General features: G+C 39.5%; 1 protein-coding gene across 1 annotated transcript in view; it reads left to right on the top strand.

Annotated features, from left to right (window-relative positions):
- Positions 1–2,432: 2,432 nt before the first annotated feature.
- Positions 2,433–19,847, top strand: part of MMP16 (matrix metallopeptidase 16) — a gene marked incomplete at both ends in the record, with an annotated part of 220,318 nt that continues 202,903 nt past the window's right edge. The window contains one exon of the mRNA XM_080938684.1: positions 2,433–2,564. Within this exon, the coding sequence (XP_080794810.1) occupies positions 2,433–2,564 (132 nt within the window). The remainder of the gene's footprint in view (positions 2,565–19,847) is intronic.

Below are 19,847 nucleotides of genomic sequence, written 5' to 3' on the forward strand. Positions count from 1 at the left end.
TTGTGTCATTTAGCAAGGTCTTCACAATTTAGAGCTCCTTCCTCAAATAGTTCTTTTGGTAATTTGGTTTTGTGTTTCCACAGCATCTAGATGGCTAATAAATGTTTCATTACCGTCATGTTTCATGTGTGTGTGTGTGTGTGTGTGTGTGTGTGTGTGTGCTGCACATGCCCGGTCAATTATAGCATTAAAATGGCACAGGAGAATATATCAAACACCCTTGTCTATAAGAGGGTCTCTCATGAACTTACAGTTAGTTCTAGGATTTTCTTTTTCAGCTTGGTCAGAGGTCAGCAAGTTCCAGCAATACACACAGGATGAAGGATGTTGTTAAAAATTCACTGGAATTCTATTATAGAAAACATTCTGCAAAATTTAACTCAAGCAGCTGGGTTTAAAAACCTTTGTTAAAAACCTGGGTTCCACAGGTTTTTAACAGAGCACTAACAAGAAACTTCTAGTCTTCAGCCCCTTTAAGTTTTGTATACAAATGGGTACTGTCGAATACAATGTTTGGGAAGCTATTTTTCCAACATTTCCATCTGTTTACTAAATGTGACCTCTTGTGTTCTGCTTCTTGCTTTACTGACTGACCATGAAATCCATCTTGTCAGCTCTCTCTTCCATTTTGCCTAGACAGCTGTCATGTACCTGGAACAATCCTGGCCTTTGCTTTGGCTGCTTTTCCCTCCTGTGGGCTCCTCTTCCCCTCTACTGGCTGCCAAGGAGAAGCACATTTATTGGCCTTGTCCCTAGACAGATACCTGCCCCCCCCCCCCCTTCTCTCTAGTCAAAAGTCACCTGCCAAGGGCTGGTATTTGCTGCCTCCCTGTCCACCTCCTTGCCCTGCCTCTGTTCAGCTCCAGTTTTGTACCCTCTTCGGAAGTTGGAAGTTCTCTGGCTCTGTTTGCCTGCCTGGCATGCCAGCAGCCCCCCCCCCCCCCCCAGCTCCTGCACTGTTCTGGGCTCCCTCTAGACCCCACCCCTCTCTGATCTGCTCCCTGTCTTCTTCCAGCTGTTCACATTCACAGCCCCCCCTACTCCCCCAGGTGGTGAGTGCTCCCTCTTTCCTCTGCTCTATCCTTGCTCTACAGCTGCCTTCTCCCCAGTGACTCCATCTCTTTTCTCAGATGTATTAAAGACCACACCATTTGATGAGGGGAGTTTCATGCTGATTCTGGCTTTGACTGGTCTCCTACCAAAGACCTGTGCCTATTCCCTGAGCCTACAAGGCTTTTGCAATGATCCTGGGAGACAGCAGGCCACAGGATTAAGGGGCCCTAACAAAGTTTTTGATGGCAGGAATTAGCCATTTGCTTTTTACAAACTTGGTAAGTCCAGGTAACTGACCCAGACTACCAAGTAACACACAGGAACCTGGGTTTTTGAACCTCTTTAGCTAAGATGCTGAATACCCTTCAAGACCAGGCCTGGGCTGCTTCTCAGCTTCTACCCGGGTCTACAGCCCAAGCCCCACCCAAGTTCTGGTTGGGGAGGGGCGCACTTGTTTTTAGATGCCCAGGGAAGGAACCAGAGAGGTGAGCTGTAAGAATGGATTCTTCCTAGTCATAGGTATTCAGAATTCTGGATGAGGGACAGGTAATGAAGAAAAGAGTTCATCGCGAACTAGGGCCTTTTGAAAGGGCCCGGCACCCAATCCAGTGTGCCAGTACCTAAAGGCATCCTTTATGAGTCTTCTCCTTTAAGAAGCGCGCCTGCCTGTGTTTCTGGTAAGTGTGCCCGAGTGTGTGTGTGTGTGTGTGTGTGTGTGTGTGTGTGTGTGTGTGTGTGTCTGTCTGTGTGTGTGTGTGTGTACGCGCGCGCGCGCGCGCGTGTGTGTATGGTGTGTGTGTGTGTGTGTGTGTGTGTGTGTGTTGTGTGTATGTGTGTAGGACCGAGAGCGTGCGCGCTCGTGTGTGGTTTGAGTGTGTGCGCGCGCGGGGGCCCCCAAGATCCCCGCAGACCCCAGGAAGGAGGAGTTATGTAGATTACCGATGAACATTCTGGAGGGGAGCAGAGAGGAGGGAAGGAGCAGCGGAGGCTGTGAGCTGGGAGCGGCTGAGGCCCTTCCCGCAGAAACTGGGGGCACCGGCGGCGTAGGAGGTGGAGAAGGCGGAGGACGCACGGGCTGGAGGCGGCGGCTGCGACTCGGCGGCGCTGGGAATCAGAACCGCGGGTGAACTTGGGCGCCACGTTCCGGGCGACGGCCGGGTGAGGATGGTGAACACTTGCAGCCGCTGACCCTGCCTTTCCTCTGTTCCTTCCCGGCTGCGGAGCCTGGCGCCATCCCCACCCCTGGACGGGTGGGTGAACCTGCAAGCTTCTACCCACCCCAGGACTATTTTTTTTTTTTTAAGGAAACAGGGAGTGGGCATTCGGAAAGAGGGAGAGAACGCAGGGGAGCTCGTCCATCCTTTGAGGCAGAGTTCACTATGATCTTACTCGCATTCAGCTCTGGAAGAAGGTTGGATTTCGTGCATCGTTCGGGGGTGTTTTTCTTGCAAACCTTGCTTTGGATTTTATGTGCTACAGTCTGCGGAACGGAACAGTATTTCAATGTGGAGGTAAGAGTACAGTGCTTCCTTCCTCTCCCCTCTCTCAGCTGCTCCCTGGAACCTTTCCTTCAGTTCTGGGATCCTTGTAGCTCAGAGCACATTGTTTCCCTTGCCAGTCAGCAAGCAAAACCCTCGTTGAGTTTGCCAGTGTTCGAAGTGATGGATGCCCGGAGACCAGCAATCCGTTATCCCCAGCTGCACAAAGCAGCACGCTGCATGCTCAGAGACACGTTGTAGCATGCTGGTGCTGCTCAGCCAGGAAAGAGGCGAAGCCCTGTGTAGAGCAAATGTGTAGCTTCCTAAGAAGGCTGCATACATAGCTCAGGAAACCACATTGATGTTTGGCATCGTGTGCCTGGGTATTGTTCCTGCAATATTTCTCCTTGTGGTCTGTGCCTACCGAAGGGAGGTAAAAATGAAAGAATCTAAGGAGAGTATGGGAATACTTGATATGCTTAACAACATCACTTTGTGATAAAACACTCAAGCAGACAGTGCCTTTCTATTAGACATAACTTAATATACTGAAACTAGATCTAACTGTTCAGAGCACATGAAAGGAATCTCCTCTAAGAGCCCGCTGCTCTCTTCCTTCCCCGGGGACTGGAAATAAGCGTGGCCCCTTCTAATAGTTTGGAGGTGTGTTTTAAATTTGATTTCACACTGACATGACAAAGCCTAGACATCTTTGGTTGCCATCTGTTTTACTGTGATGGCTTTGGGGACAGACGGCAGCAGCAGTGAGCAATTTAAGGATAAGGACTTGTCAGACCTTCAGGAAAGTGTGCTGCTCTCTGTCATCGAGTGAGCTCTAAAGCTGGTCATGTGCACGGAGTCGAGAAACGCCATGCACACCTGGGCTACTTCTTGTTCAGTTCCTTCCCCTAACATTACACTTAAGGTGGAGGCTGTGGGAGGGTCTGGGTAACACAAACTTCTCCTAGTTATCGAGGCTTCGTGCATCTCGAAAGAATGACAGTCGTATCTGCGGGGACCGGTGCGGTTCTTCGCTGCTGTAATGAACTGGTTCTTGTTCCTACTGTGGTATTAGGAGCTTGTGTTTACACAAAGCTGGACCTGTTGCACACGGTTTGAACAGGCTTCATGGAACCAATTTATAAGCCAAGTGTTCATAGTAAGTGCCAGGTGTGGAGGCAGAGTCTTCTGTGGACTGTCCTTTGGACTCCATTTAATGGGGCAGAAGCAGTGTATTTGAAAAAGTAAGAGCCGTCATCACAGAATTAAGAAAGTTTGCAGATGTTAAGTACGAATATGTTTCAAAGAAACCACAATTTGAAAGCCAAAATAGGCTAACCATTTGAAGCACACCGTTGCTTTTATTTTTATTTTTTTTAAACATAAAAACAGCAATGGAAAGAAGCCAAAGGTCCAGACTTTTCCTGATGGCCAAGTTGAACTTTTGGAATTAGATGTCACTATGGATTTTGGACCAATATTTTAGTCAGGGGATAATTTAATTGAAATACAGGAATGATGACGAGCTCATAGGGTGAAGGAACGAAGCTATCAAGCTGTTGTTAGTAATACGAGATACTGATCTGGCTGTTGCTTGGTGGGTGAGGAGCCTGTGGTGTGGGGTAAGGCAGAGAGGGTTAGAGTAAGTGCTGGTTGGCTTCTTGCTTCCTATGAGAATCTGAGCCTGGAGAGATAACCATCTGCCAGGGAGAACTCTTAACTTACCTTCACAGGATTAAATGACAGCAATGTTTTGATGATTATTAGGTTTGTTTTGTGATGCTAAGTATAGGTTAGATTGTATTACCTTATATTGGAATCTCCCTGTCAGTTCCACAGGATATTGTTACCTGAAAGAGGTTGAGATACTTTGGTGAAAAGGATTTCATATTGGATTTCACATATCTCTTTCCGTCTCTCAAGGTTTACATGGGGAGTAGTTTGCAGAGCCTCTTGACCATTTCTAGGGCATTTGCGCTGTTCCAACCACGCTTATTGCACAATGCAAAGATGTAGCTGACAGATGAGAGGCATGTGCCCTCTGAGACCTTAGTAAGCTTATTTAACACAAAGGGAATTTCCTAATGATTTATAGGAGATTGTGTTTCACAGTTCGTATTATTTCCCAATAGCATTCTAAGCTCTTTAGCACTTCTTTGGTTGGATGTCTAGGCTTCTACACCACACACACACACACACACACACACACACACACATGCCTGTGATACTATATATATACATATATATGTACATATATATGATACTATGTACTTTAACTGTCAAGTAGCTGATAGTAAAATCATAATGTCATTCACTATCTGAAATAATAGAACATTTTCTAACTTGTGTTTATGCCTGATGAATATTTACTAGATATCTTTTCCTCATATGAAATGCTAACGGGAAGTATATTGCATTACTATTCCAGGAGAGGCACGTGTACCATACTCTTTCCTCTTGGCTGCAAGATAGAAACAATGAGAATGCTTTATTCCACTGATTCTCCAAAAGCAAACAAGCAAACAAACAAACCAAATCCCACAAGACCCAGCAGTAGTATCAATCATGCTTGAGACTCCTGGGGTCCTGATTTTTTCCTCTAGTGTACACACTAAGATATTAAGTTGGATGAGAGCTTTGGAGAGATTTCTTTCATGCTCACAACTAAGATTACAACGTTTTATTCATTGAACAACTTAATTTGTGATTCCCCCAGACTTTTTATTTGTATGACTTAAGGTAAAGAGTGCCTGTATTTTTTTTTTTTTTTTCTCCTTGTAGACGAGATTCGGTGGAGGTATTCATGCTAATTCTTTCCTGTCTGATTTTTTTTAAATAAACATTTAGAATGTTCTAAGTTTAGAATAGATTGTGGGAAAATTTGATATGTTTATGAATGCCAGTGATAAAGGTATTTTTGTGTGGTTTTGAAAAAGCAAATAGAGTATCTATTAAATTAAGAGGCAGATACTCTCCGAGGGAGTAGATTGCCTGTATTTCTCTATCGCTCCATCAGTCATCAGGGAATATTCATCACTGAGGTCGTTGTGTATCCAGGAAATGGTCAGAATGTAAGTCAGCACATCACAGAGAAACAGCATGACATATCAAGTGAAAGTCAGAAGCTGCTGTCATTGGATAGCAGTCTAAGGCCCAGGTATTCATTGGTCAGAAATCTGGGGTTGTCATTGGTCAGAAGCAGCTAAATTATTAACAAGAAATTGTGATTTAGATCCTATACTCTTGGAGTCACTTTATTCTTGCTGTTGTTACTAGGAATTGGAGCTTATGTGATTCTGGAGATTAATTTTGGGGTGCATACATTCATGAAACTTGAACTACATTACGGATTTTAACTTGGATAGCAATTCATATATATTAGCAGCTGTAGATTGATTTTTTGAACAATAATACCCACTTGTTAGGAGGAGAGACATTGAAAGCCAGATCTATGGTAAAAAGAAAGAATGTAAACCTGAATTATACACAGAGCCAGTAGACACTGAAGATGACGTTTTGGATGGGGAAATTTTGAGGAGGCAAAAGTTGATTTTTTTTTCAAATTAAAGAAGAGTCTATTTGCATATTGATCATTTATTGAACATGTTAAAGTTGTGTCTGTAATTGTTCTTTAAATTCTCTTGTACTTGTTCATATAACTGGTTGGGATCTGTTCATTTGTCTCGTCTGTCTTAAAGGTCAAAGTTTCATTTGGATAGCTGTGCACTACATTTAAAATTGTCAATAACTGATTAGAAGATATTTTAAGAGATGTAAATACCTGTATTTTATAGATTTAAAAGCATCATATGTTGAGACACTTCTATTTCCTATGTCTTGTTTTCTACTTCATTTAATGTCCCTGATTCATTATTTTGTTAGCTCTTAAAAATATGTCGCGTTCTAACCTGTACCTAGAGCATCTCAAAAGCCTGCGTCACAGCAGCTGATGACTGATCTGCAGCAGGGACCCTGTGACTAATTCATAAGTGTGTGTATCTGCTACGGGATTGGAGGCAGAATGAACACCCCACATGTGCTGGTCATTTGAAATGTTTCAGAGGAACAGAATCTACAACCAGGAGACCAGGCGTTCACAGTTCAGGACTCCTCAGCTTCTCCCTATGTCTCATTTTGGCTCCGTTTTTCTCTCTGGAAATTGCCTGGACAGGCTTTGCCTAAATCTAGAGATCTTTCAGAAGGGTTTCTAAAGGCACACCAAGTGGGGAGGCACAATTGTCCCTACAGCCCCTTGAAAAGTCTACTGAGATTTGAAGTCCATCCCTGTGTATTTGTCTGATATTTTTTTCAGACTCCTCTGGAAAATAAAGAACAAGTTACATTAAACAGCCACTTTCTTACCTTTAAAGTGCATTTAAAAGGGCTGAATATGAAGTTTCCATTTCATATTTAGGGTATGTAGTTCCTAAATAGACAATCTTAATGTTCAGATTAATATTTATTTTTTTAGAGTTGAATTGTTATTACAAATTGACTTATTTCATTTTGAGTTCCACTGCAGCTATTCACAATGTATATCTTTTCTGAAGATATATAAGTGGCTAATTAGAAGTTTCACAGGAATGAACTGATAAAGAACACAAATTGTGGCACTAATTTTTCTGGCTTCTCTTTAATCCCATTGCTTCAGTTGGAAGTTACAGTTCGCATATTTGACAGATGATACTATTTGCTTTGTAGCTTGTTTAGATGTTTGAATGAATACTTTATAGCCACTGCATATAAACATATATATTATATATTATAGGAATAACTTCATCATATAGGAATAACTTCATCATATATACACACACATGTATATATATATAGAGAGAGAGAAATAACTATTGATAGTTGTAAAACAATGTTGATACAGAGGACATTTGCATGATACCAACAAATTACATAATAGTCCATCACAGCCATCCTGTCTGAAAGATTTCATTTAAATATCTTTTCTATTTTAGTATTATAATGTCCTGAAATCGATCATGGGAACATCAGGACATTTTCTTCCTGTGTTGTTTTTCTTAGACAGTTTAGCTTAAGAATGTGATTTTCACATTGTGTCATGTCATCTGTTACTATTATAGGATGTCAAGTACAGCTTACACCTTCGATCGCAAGGCAGAGTTCGCTCAAATCTGTTCATGGTTTAAATAATAGCATTAGGAAGAGCACTTCATAATTCAAAGAGCATGTGCATTTTTATTCAATTAGGGACCAGGTGCTTTTTAGACGAATCATAATCAAAATTTGAATATTATGTTTTAAGATGAGACAGGTAACACTGTTGCCTTCATGTAGCCTTGGGTGTGACAATGTGATTTATAATGGAGTACAGTGGAATGGCGTGGGGCATCAGGGAAGCATCAAGTCTGGTGCTTTTTTAGTAACTGCTTTGAACATGGTAAAATCATTTTTATTGACATTTTCCAAAGAAACAAGTATTAAATTAAACTAACAATAATGCTGTGATGGTTTGTATTGATTGCTAACTTGACAAGATCCAGAATCACCTTGGAAACAAACCTCTGGATCAGTCTTTGAGAGAATTTTCTAGATTACCTAATTAGGGTGGAAGATCTACCCTAAGTATGGACTAAGAAAGTTGTGAATGAAAACTGAGCACCTGTTTTCACAAGCTCTACGGTTTATCCACAAGAAATTATACCTTCAAGCTGTGAACCCACATAAATTCTTTCCTTAAGTTGCTTCGGAATTTTACCACACCAATGAGAAAAAACAAAACAAAACACCCTTCTTTGAAATGGTACAAAAGGCTTTTTTTCAAATTTACAGTAGTTAGTATCTTGTTCATTATATGATAGCTATCTATCTATCTATCTATCTTTCTGTCTGTCTGTCTGTCTGTCTGTCTATCTATCTATTGTCATGAAATATCATGGGTGGGATACACATACATACCACACAATTTGAGAACAATTTAAATTATGGAGATAAATATTTCAAGTTTTCCCTAAACTGAGTGCCTTTGGGCTATGCATGGTTATTAATTACATGCAATCATATTACTATCTTTAGCAGCAAAGTGAGATTCATTCACAAGTCTCATTCCAGTCTTGTTACTAATAAAAATAGTTGCATCAGGTGATGTGTAAGGTTAAATTTAGCTTTTTGCCAAGGTAGCAAACTTTAAAATTTTAATATTAGAAACGAGGACACATTATTCTGCAAAAATGTATTTGTCACTCACAAGTTGTACTTTTAAGAAAAAAAGACTGTTGGAATATGTTGTCTGAGTTTCTTGAGAGTGTATCTCAAAACTGATATCTATTTATCCATCTGTCCATCTGTCCATCTATCTATCTGGATCATCCATCCATCCATCCATCCATCCATCCATCCATCCATCCAGTCATCCATGGATACATCCATTCATCCATCTATCCATCCATCCATCCATCCATCCATCCATCCATCCATACATACATACATCCACTTAAATATCTAACCTATCTATCATGTATGTACTATGTTTGTGTGTTTGTATGTATGTATATATATGTATATATACCTAGTTGTGTCCTATCATATTTGTCTCTCATGTTTGTTGTCTTGCTATCTCCTGTCTATGTATCCTGTGTGTTCCTTTTGACACACATCAGAGTGTTAGTTTATTCTTTTCATCATATATTTAATTTTAACCCTAAGAAAAAATTATTTCATGCAACATGCAGCTAATATAACCAGTGAGAAATCTCATGCAAAATGGAAAGTGCAGAGTAATTATGTAAGTAACACCTAAGAAACAAAAGTTTTCTTGGATTACTTTTTCTTTGGAAAGCTATTTGTAGAATTTTGATGTGATGTTTTTTGATACTATCCTTAATTGATACTTCCTGATATGTAGCATTGTGTCCTTGGTGTTTCAACACCTAAACCGCTGGTACACTGCTTTTTAAAGTTCGGATTTGTAAGCAGCTTGGTGAGTCATGTAATAGAAGGTTGGTTAAATGTGACCTCTGAGTGCAGTATATGAGAAATGGCTAGAGGGCGCAGTTGAGCTGTCTACTAAATACTACCATGGCTTAGAACTTGATTTGAAAAATCAAAGAAACTAGGTAGAACGAGATGTCCCCGAAAGACTCATAGACAATCAATTATTGAAAGCAATCAGAGAGCACATAGCTCACGATTGAAGATGTTTTGGATTGAGTGGCAGTCACTTGGAACCAAGAATTACACATTTCTCCTCAACTCAGATGCAAATTAATGTTTGTTTGGGAGGAAAATGATATCCTGCACCTGACAGTATGCTATAGAAGGTGGTGAGGTAGAACCATCTGCTTCGTATATTGTCTTCTTAGTTGTAGGAAAGGTCTTAATTTATGTTTTCAGTGACTGCACTTGCTTTTGGTATGACCAAAATGACTCATGCACTTAGAAACGAGGTGGGTAGGTTTACTTTAATTGATGCCTGCTATACTATGGGTCACAAACATCAAACGTTAATTGTCCATAAAGGTTATTTAGTCCTTTAATATCGACTTGTATTATTTTTTAAATATTTATTTGAATCATATTTAAAGACTATTTTCATTAGACAGGTTTTGAAATATAGTTTATACCTACCAAAGATGAGTAAGAAGTTATTTACAAAATTATCAGATTAATTTATTTAAACAGGAGCTTCAGTAGTCTTTCCAGTTGTAGATTTTATAACATATATGAATGGTTATTTTCTGGGATGAGTATATGAATGAGAAGTCATTCACCAATGCATTAGAGAGTACCAACATTTAATTAAGGTATAACCTACTTACAGATGGAACCAGGCTTTAGAAATGTGTTTTAGTCTAGTCAGTTAAGTGAGATATTGATAAATAAGCTATATTTTCAGGAGAGATGGTTATTGGAAGCATGTAAATTATTTAGTGGAATGAAAATTTCATCGATTTGGTTTAGCTATAGTCTAGAGAAGGCACAGAATTCTTTCTCTTCTACAGGAAGATGGACACTGTCACTAATGGCCCTTCCTGTTCTCCAAATTGTGTGCACTTGATGTGACCTGAGTCATGTGCCTCAGCACGAGTCTGACATAATCAGTCTCAGTGAATATCACCATGACATTTTTTCCTATGGGAAAGTTTCAGAGTAGAATCAGTGTCACATGATCATTTGTAATGACATTTGTCTTCGTTTTAGGTTTCCCCCTTTCCTGCATTCTTTCTTTAAACATTTGCTTCTCCATTTCTTCTCATATCTTCCAGTGTCCTGGGACACCTACTATTTTCAGGATATTTCCAAATCTGCTTTATAAATTGGAAAATGTTAGGAGAAGCCATAACACAAGTCCTATCCCCTATCTTCTTTCATCTTGAGCTAAACAAAAGAGATGCAAGCATGCTGCAGAAAATAATGGATGCCCAGTTGCAAGTCTAGTCCGGCATAAAGAGTCTGGAACACTGCCAGTCACAGGTATAGCCTTTTGTGTAGACTGAGCACTCTTAGTATTGTAGCAACTTTTCTCATGTCACTGGCTGCTTGGCACCTGTATGAGATTAAGCATATTTGTTTACTTCAAGGGTAATTCAGAAATAGGAGGCAGCATTTGCTTCCAATAGGTTTGCCATTTTCATTGTTTGTAGATAGCACAAGTCTTTAATGACAGCTCTAAAGTCATGTAAGCTGTCACTCATCCTTGATACTGAGATGTGGAGGAGGTTTCCTGCCTGTAGTCTCTCTCATCACTAGAAGTGCAGAAATAGGCACCTTTGTTTATTATATACTAATTAGAAAAACATCTGGAAAATTAGTTTAATGGAACCTCAGACTTACTCAGATGGTTCAATATAACCATATAAACAATGTTAAATAACAGTTAAATGCTAAAACCTTAAAAGTGTTTAAATATCCTGCATTAACACATTTCATTATCACCAGAGTGTTGTGAGTTAGCGCAACTCTCCCTCCTTTACAATGAGGGAGTGAGGATTCTGCCAGAACCACATTCCAATGAAGAGTGTGGGGGAGAAGCCTAGAATTAAAGTAGGAAGACTGTGTCTGGAGCACAGGATCCTAAGTCAATTTTGGTGACATGTGATTTTCAGGTTCCCAGGAAGGAACGCTGGGTCCACTTATGACATTCATTTATGACATCTTTTACATTCTAATCTAAAAATAGGTATTTAATATACATAATGAATTCAAGGGACCTGATATAAACAGAGTCCTACCTAGAGTAAAACTGAATATTGGGCCTAGACTGACTCCTCAACAGTGATTATCTACAGATCAATAAAGTTTTAGTGTTAAGTGTCTGTTTTGATTTTTAAGCATTAGAAATTTATAACCTATCTAAGACCTAATCTGACATTACATATTATATTAGATGAATTGTAATCTTATTTCTCAACAATTTGTAACAGTGTAGTTTACTATTGAATATGATGTCCAGGAGTCATAAACATTTCATCATATTTTATGATGAAATGTATTGAACATTGTAGAAACATAAAAGAAACTGTTAGAGGTTACCATTATTGTGCCTTGCAGGAAAGTGTGTTTCTGTGAAAGACTACGTTTGTTTGTTGTGTTTCTATAGCTTGTTGTGTAATATTTTTTTGGTAATTTCTGTGTTTATATTTTTATGAGTTATATAGGGAGTTCAGTATAACAGATATACTATTTCAAAATATTTATTTGTAATATAAAGAAAATTTCTTAATAGAGCAGAACACACACACACACACACACACACACACACACACACGGGGGGGGGCTTCGAAAAATAATTGAGTAGATTATCACATCTTGTCATAAGGCCTCATATCCATCCCTGCCATATTTGTATGGATTAAAAGTTGGTGACTGATTCATATATATTATTAACATCTTTGGATCTTATGATTATTACTGTGTGTAGCTTCTATGACTCATAGTTTATTCATTCATCTTTTAAAGGAGATTTGTATCTAAACCAGCGTACTAGGACAAACTCTAGATTGTTTTGTGAAATGTATGAAACACTTATCTTATAACTTGTTTTGCTTCACCTAGAAGCAGCTCATCCCAGTGTATGTAAAAGTTTTAGGTACTGTGTCTCTTACACTCTGTAAACTTCAGTGGGTAGAGTTACTAACTCACTCTCCACTTACATGTAAAACAGAAAAGAGAATGATCAAGTTTGTTGTAAGATTCAAGACAGATGAGGGACAGATATTGAACAATGACACAATAACATTTTCAGAATATGTGTTGCTTATATATACATTATAATGTTTTTTTAATTTATCCCCTCCATCATAAAATAACTCTCAAAATGTACAGAATGAATAAAACCACGACTCCTGGTAAGTTAATGTCTAGTAGAGAATGAGCTACCTCTCGGAGTTGGGAGCAAATGAGGTTAGTTGTTTCTATAATGGTTTTCAAATGTTTGACTAAAATGGAAAAGGTAGGGTTGGCCGACCCAGACCTTCAAGATATAAAAAGAGCTAAGTTTAGGGACACTGAGGTGCTTAGAATTTATAGGTCAATGTCTTAGGTTTCCATGAAGAAACACCATGAGTGACCAAGGCAACTCTTATAAAGGCAAAAATTTATTTGGGGCTGGCTTAGAGATTCTGAGATTCAGTTCATTATCATCATGGCAGGAAACATTGCAGTGTCTAGGGAGTCATGGTGCTGGAGGAGCTGTGAGTTCTAGATCTTGTTGCACAGGTAACCAGAGGACTGGCATCCTTAGGCTGCTAGAAGAAAGCTCTCTTCTGCAATGGGGAGGGCTTGCACATAGAAGGCCTCCAAAGCTTATCCCCACAATGACACCCTTCCACCAACAAGGCCATACTTTCTAATAGTACCATTCTGTACGGGCCAAGCCTATGGAAACCACCAGGCCACATGCTGAAGAGAAGATAATTCAAAGAAGGACATGAGTGACCTGTAGAGGTTTCTTTCCTTGGAGTTGCTGTACCTTCTTGTGAAGTCACCAAAAGATTAGAGGATGTAATAACTGATATTTAGCAAGCCATGGCAATAATGCCTGCTTACCTATGCCAGACAGACAAGGAAACTTCCTTTTCATGGCGTATTTGTAGAGTACTCCAAATAATCCTGCTGTAATAAGTGTGATATCAGCATTCCCAAATGCAGGAAACTATGTTCCTGCTTAACAATTTGTAAAGGCTGAGGATTTGGAACATTTCTAAGTGACTTAGCAAGGAAGCTCCATATTATTGATTAGAATAATGAGATACATCATATCCCCAATGGCAAAACTCATTGTGTTGGTCATCTAATAAAAACGAACTAAGAGTGGAGATGGTAACTGAAGCAGTGATAGATCACACAGAGAAGCTGTCCGTACAATCACGAAGGCCTGAGGCTAAATCTTTAGCACCAAATTAAAAAAAAGGAGAGTGTGTGAGTGCTGAGGCAGAGGGGGTGGGTGGATGGGAGAGCATCCTCATAGAAGTAGGGGAATGGGAGAAGGGATAAGGGGTTTAACTGGGAAGGGAGATAACACTTGAAATATAAATAAATAAAATAACCAATAAAAAAAAAAAAAAAAACAAAGAAAAAAAGATTGAGGGAACATAGACCAGAATGCCAGAGTTGGATAGAGCAGCATCCTTGGAGTTTACTGGCTAGTGTGTTTATCTCAATAAGAAAACTCTTGGTACAGAATCGGTCTGTAAAAATAAGGTGGAGAGTGAATAGGGAAGGCGTGTGATGTGTTCTGGCTGTCACACACATGATAACACACTTGTATAGTTCCTCTGCAGCATATAATACATGCATGCGGAAAGAAGCACACACACACACACACACACACACTCACACACACACACACACACTCACACACACACACAAACAGTTCTGAATGCAGAGAGAATTCAGTGTATGTAAGTGAAACCCAAACATGGCCTAGATTTAAACTTACAAAATAAGAATATCGAGTAATTCTAACTGTATTATTTATGCTTAAACGTTGACACTGTAATCAAACTAATATTGGGTTAAATTTCTCTACAAGTAGGTGATAATTTCATATAATGTGTCCCATAAATTAACACAAGAAAGAAGAAATTGAAATGTTAAGAGGCTTAAGGGAAATCTATGCTTTTGCTTAGCACTTGGCTCTAGTTGAATAGTACATTCTTATTGCTGAAACATTAAAGGAACACCACCAATGCCCCCTTTCTTTCCTTTTTTCTCCCTTTTCTATTGGATATATTTTATTTACATTTCAAATGTTATCCCCTTTCCCAGTTTTCCCTCCATAAGCGTACTATCCCGTCCCCCCTCCCCCTGTTTCTCCACCTGACATATCCCCTACACTGGGGCATTGAGTCTTGGCAGGACCAAGGGCTTCTGTTCCTATTGATGTCCAACAAGGCCATCCTCTACTACATATGCCCCTGGAGTCATGGGTCCATCCATGTGTACTCTTTGGATAGTGGTTTAGTGCCTGGGAGCTTTGGTTGATATTGTTGTTCTTATGTGGTTGCAAATCCCTTCAGCTCCTTCAACCCTGTCTCTAACTCCAACATTAAGGACCCTGTTCTCAGTTCAATGGTTGACTGTAAGCATCCACCTCTGTATTTGTCAGGCTCTGGCAGAGCCTCTCAGTAAACAGCTATATCAGGCTCCTGTCACCATGCACTTCTTGGCAACAGCAATTGTCTGGGTTTGGTGGCTGTATATGGGCAGGATCTTCATGTGGCACAGTCTCTGGATGACCTTTGCTTCAGTCTCTATTCAAAACTTTATCTCGGTATTTCCTCCTATGAATATTTTTGTTTCTCCTTCAAAGAAGGACTGATGCATCTGCACTTTGGTATTCCTCCTTCTTGAGCTTTATGTGGTCTGTGAATTGCATCTTGGGTAATCTGAGCTTTTGGGCTAATATCCACTCATCAGTGAATACATACCATGTCTGTCTTTTTTTTTCTCTTGTGATTGAGTTACTTAACTCAGGATGATAGCTTCTACTTCCATTTGTTTGCCTAGGAATTTCATAAAGTCTTTTTTTTCTAATAGCTGAGTAGTACTTCATTGTGTAAATATAAGTAGTAGTATTTCATTGTGTATATGTACCACACTTTCTGTATCCATTCATCTACTGAAGGACATCTGGGTTCTTTCCAGCTTCTGGCTATTGTAAATAAGGCCACAATAAACATGGTGGAGCATGTGTCCTTGTTATATGTTGGAACATTATTTGGTTATATGCTCAAGAGTGGTATAGGTGGGTCCTAAGGTAATACTATGCCCAATTTTCTAAGGAACCTCCAGGCTGATTTCCACAGTGGTTATAACAGTTCACAATCCCACCCAAAATAGAGGAGTATTCCTCTTTCTCCAAATTTTCCTCCGCATCTGCTGTCACCTGGGTTTTTAATCTTAGCCATTCTGGCTGGTGTGAGATGGAATCTCAGGGTTGTTTTGATTTGCATTTCCCTAATGACTAAGGCTGTTGAACATTTCTTTAGGTGCTTCTCAGCCATTCAATATTCCTCAGTTGATAATTCTTTGTTAAGCTCTGTCCCCCATTTTTAAATAGAATTATTTGAATCACTGGTGTCTGACTTCTTGAGCTCTTTGTATATATTGGATATTATCCCTCTATTGGATGCAGGATTGGCAAAGATATTTTCCCAATCTGTTGGTTGCCATTTTGTCTTATTGACAGTGCTCTTTGCCTTATAAAGCTTTGCTGTTTTATGAGGTAACATTAATTGATTCTTGATCTTAGAGCATAAGCAATTATTGTTCTGTTCAGGAAATTTTCCCTGAACAGTGCCCATGTGTTCTAGGCTTTTGGGGCTCAGCTCTTTTCCACCAGGGTCTGGCTATAGAGAACTCTGGCATAGAATCAGCTCTGGGAGCAGGTGGAAACCAGAAGGATCCTGTCCCAGCCTGCTCCTTGGTTCCTGTGTGGTGAGGTCTCAGGCAGGGTCCTGCTGGGCCAGGAATTTGAACAGAAGTGGTGGTCTAGCCTGTGCTCTCAGTTATGTCAGCACTCCTGGGAGACCAGCTCTATCCCAGCAGGGTCTGGGTACAGAGAGGTCTGGCACAGGGTCAGCTCCTGGCTACCCTTTTTCTTTATCACCAGTTTGCATCTCTCTTCTCACTTGTACCTCTGTTCTCATCTGATACCCTCATGAACAGGAGATGGACCTCTTTACCTTTCTTACTTGTGTTTTCAATTATATCATTGCTACTGCCTGACCACAAGGGTGTCAACCTTAAGATTACACACCAGTCTTCCAGCTCCCTGGTACTCAATCACATCAGACCATTTACCTTCTGCCCTGTATTTAAATTGATCTCCAGTCTTTTCATTTCTTTTAACAGCCTGATTCTTAGTACCTCCAGTCTGCATGGGCTGTGTTTTTCCATGGCTCTCTTGTAAGACGTCACACTGGCAAAGCCCACCCCTCTCTCTAGCCTCATAGATAAACATTCAATGTCTGCATCCTGTGATATATCACAGGGATGGTCTCTGCACATCTAAGAGGAAATGAAAACCAAAATAACCTCAACATGTGTTTCATATCTGTGATAGATTATCAGAAGAACCTAATAAAACTTACAATATTTATTTACAAATCCACTAAGGATGAAGTCGATATATTTGTCTTATAAAAATACTTTATGAAAATTAAATAGTACAAAACTTTTTTTTTTAAAAAAGGAACATTGGCTTACATTTTTCTCAAATACCTGTTGTAGCATGATTTTAAAAAAGCTAAATTTTTCTTCATGCTCTAGCTTTTACATAAGCAATAATACAAAATATTATACATAGCCTCTAGTGAGCTCAACAGGCACTTGCAAGTAAATGGGCGTCAAGGAACAGATTTCATAGCCACTTGTGAAAAGTGTTTAATATAGGAGGCACTGAAGAGTCTTGAGACATCTTGGTTCACCCCCCCCACACACACATACATGTTTGTACGTGTCTCCTCATGGATCTGTTTAGTCTAGCTTGTGTTTATATGATTGCAGCATTGTCTACTTCATGCTGGATAACCATTAGAGAACTCCTCCTTCTGAATGGCTAAATCTTTCCTTTTACCAATCATGAGCTTTTCTGTTGTTCTTTATTTAGTGCTATGATTCCCTAAGTTTTCCCCATCCACATTTCTAAGCCTATATAGTATGATACCGTTCTTGTTCAGGTATTGAGTAGGAAGCATAATGTTGAAATGTCATAGGTGTAGCTTCCCTGGCATTTCTAAAAAACAAAATCTCATGGCTGATTCTAAACATCTCTCTTGAAAGTGCATTGAATTGCTCACTAAATAGTAAGACTTGGCCCATAGGTGTTTAATAGCTAAATTTCAATTCCCTCTGCTTCTGTGCGCCTTGGAGCTTAGATATTCCTCTCACTTGAACCCTGTAGGCCAAATGCATATTTGTCTGTAGAGAAATTTAAAGGGACTGAAAGATTCTTTTCCCTTTAGCTGAAAGCATATGAATATATTTAAAATATCAGAGCCAATTGACTGCCTTGCAAATTAATCTCCTGTCCAGGTGTTGGGTAATAGATCGAGTCTGTTTCCCACAGCAAAGTGCAGCTAATTGTGAGACGGTGTATTTGTTTGGCCACCACTGTGTTCAGTGAGCTGGAGACTGGTTTGCTAAGTCTGAATAGCTTACTATCTCTATATGTAGGAAACAAATGGGTTTTATCATCTAGATTCAAAAGTATCATTGGCTAATAATATTTTCCATCCATTTCTGTTTTGTCTCTTAACTCATTGCACCCCCTGGGTGATAGTTTACAATGAATGTCTACTTTTTTTTTTTCAGTTGTCCATCCTTAATGGTATAAAGAATTAAAACTTGCTTATTTTCGACAAGATAATTCTAAATATATTGCTTATTGTCTTTAAATTTACACCAAGGCTAAGAGACAAAGAGGAGAGCATAACTCAGTGGTAATTTGATGGTGAAACTTAATAAGAACAACATGAGCAAAAGCTGAAATTTGCTATGTTATTACCCACTTCTGTAGCCAGCAGTATTTGTTTTTCTTTCGTATTTCTTTTATTTTATATTTCAATAATCCAAGAACCCATATGATCTAACTCTAGCAACAGAGAATGTTGTTCATAAAATATGTTGTTCAGACTGTTGATATATTTTGTTCTCAGTTTTTATCAGTTCTCTGAAAAATTCATACACAGTCTTTTGTTCATACCCCCAACTTCTCTCCATCCTATACTCTTCACAGTATTTAAACCTCTTGTCTATACAAACCCCTCCCATATAACCCTAATTCTGCCCCCATTTCTTGGCTGCCTTCATTCCCTTGTTACAGGCTCTGTGCCATGTGGGTCCCTTATTCCCTGCAATAGTTTTCACTTACAACCTAGATGGAAGAAAATGCCTTTCTTTACCAGTACGTGCTTACTCCCAAGTTTACTGAAAAAGCCCAAGAGAAGCTTGAGGATTCGTCAACGGTAGGGCATTTATTCTCTCTGAACTTTAAAGAATGGTTGAGGTTCATAAATGGCAGGTCCTGGAGCCAGGAGCATCAGAGAAAGGTGGGTTACCCAGACACTGAATAGGTATATTGTGCAGTTCATTAGTAGTAGCTGCCTAAGATGGATGAATAGACTTGTTCTGGCCATTTGTCTGAGCTCTTGTCATTCATCTGCTTTTGCTCCCCTTCTGTATCTTCAGCGATCCTGCTAACATTTGCTCAATTCCTTCCCTACTTTCTTTCCAGCTTCCTTTTTGTGTGTCATTTGCCTTGTCACCTCGGGGTACAATTTCCATTGCAGAGAGCCTGTACAACAGCGCTGTGGCTGTCTGGCAAGTGCTATCACACGTGCGGAGTGAAAGTCAGTGTAGAAAAGGGTAATGAAGCCATCATTCATATACAGATTACATAACAAGGACAGAATATAGACTAAGTGTAGCTCATAGCAAGGAGACAACACGACCAGATGTTCAAGGTTGGTCTTGAGCAGTAATTTAGCCTTTTGCTGTAACTTTGATTCTCAAGTTGGAGACATGGAGACATAGATAGCCTTTTTGTTCCCCTCCCCCAACAAATCATTTTAATGAATGAGGCATCTTCCTGGCCCCACATTCTTTTAAGTGAGGGATTTACAGATCTGCTTGTGTCTATGATTAACCACATATCTCATTAAAATATCTGAAATATTGATAAAAATGACAAAAGAAACTTTCTTAAAAGAAGAGAGGTAATACAAGAAACATTAGAACTTGAAACCACAGTGTCCATGTGACTTTTATGAATCTGCAAGTTAGATGAATCATTAGTTAGATGTCAAAAATCATTAGGTAAGCTAGGGATGAGTGAAATTCTAT

The sequence above is a fragment of the Micromys minutus genome (assembly GCF_963924665.1).
Source record: "Micromys minutus genome assembly, chromosome: 26".
Taxonomy (NCBI): Eukaryota; Metazoa; Chordata; class Mammalia; order Rodentia; family Muridae; genus Micromys; species Micromys minutus.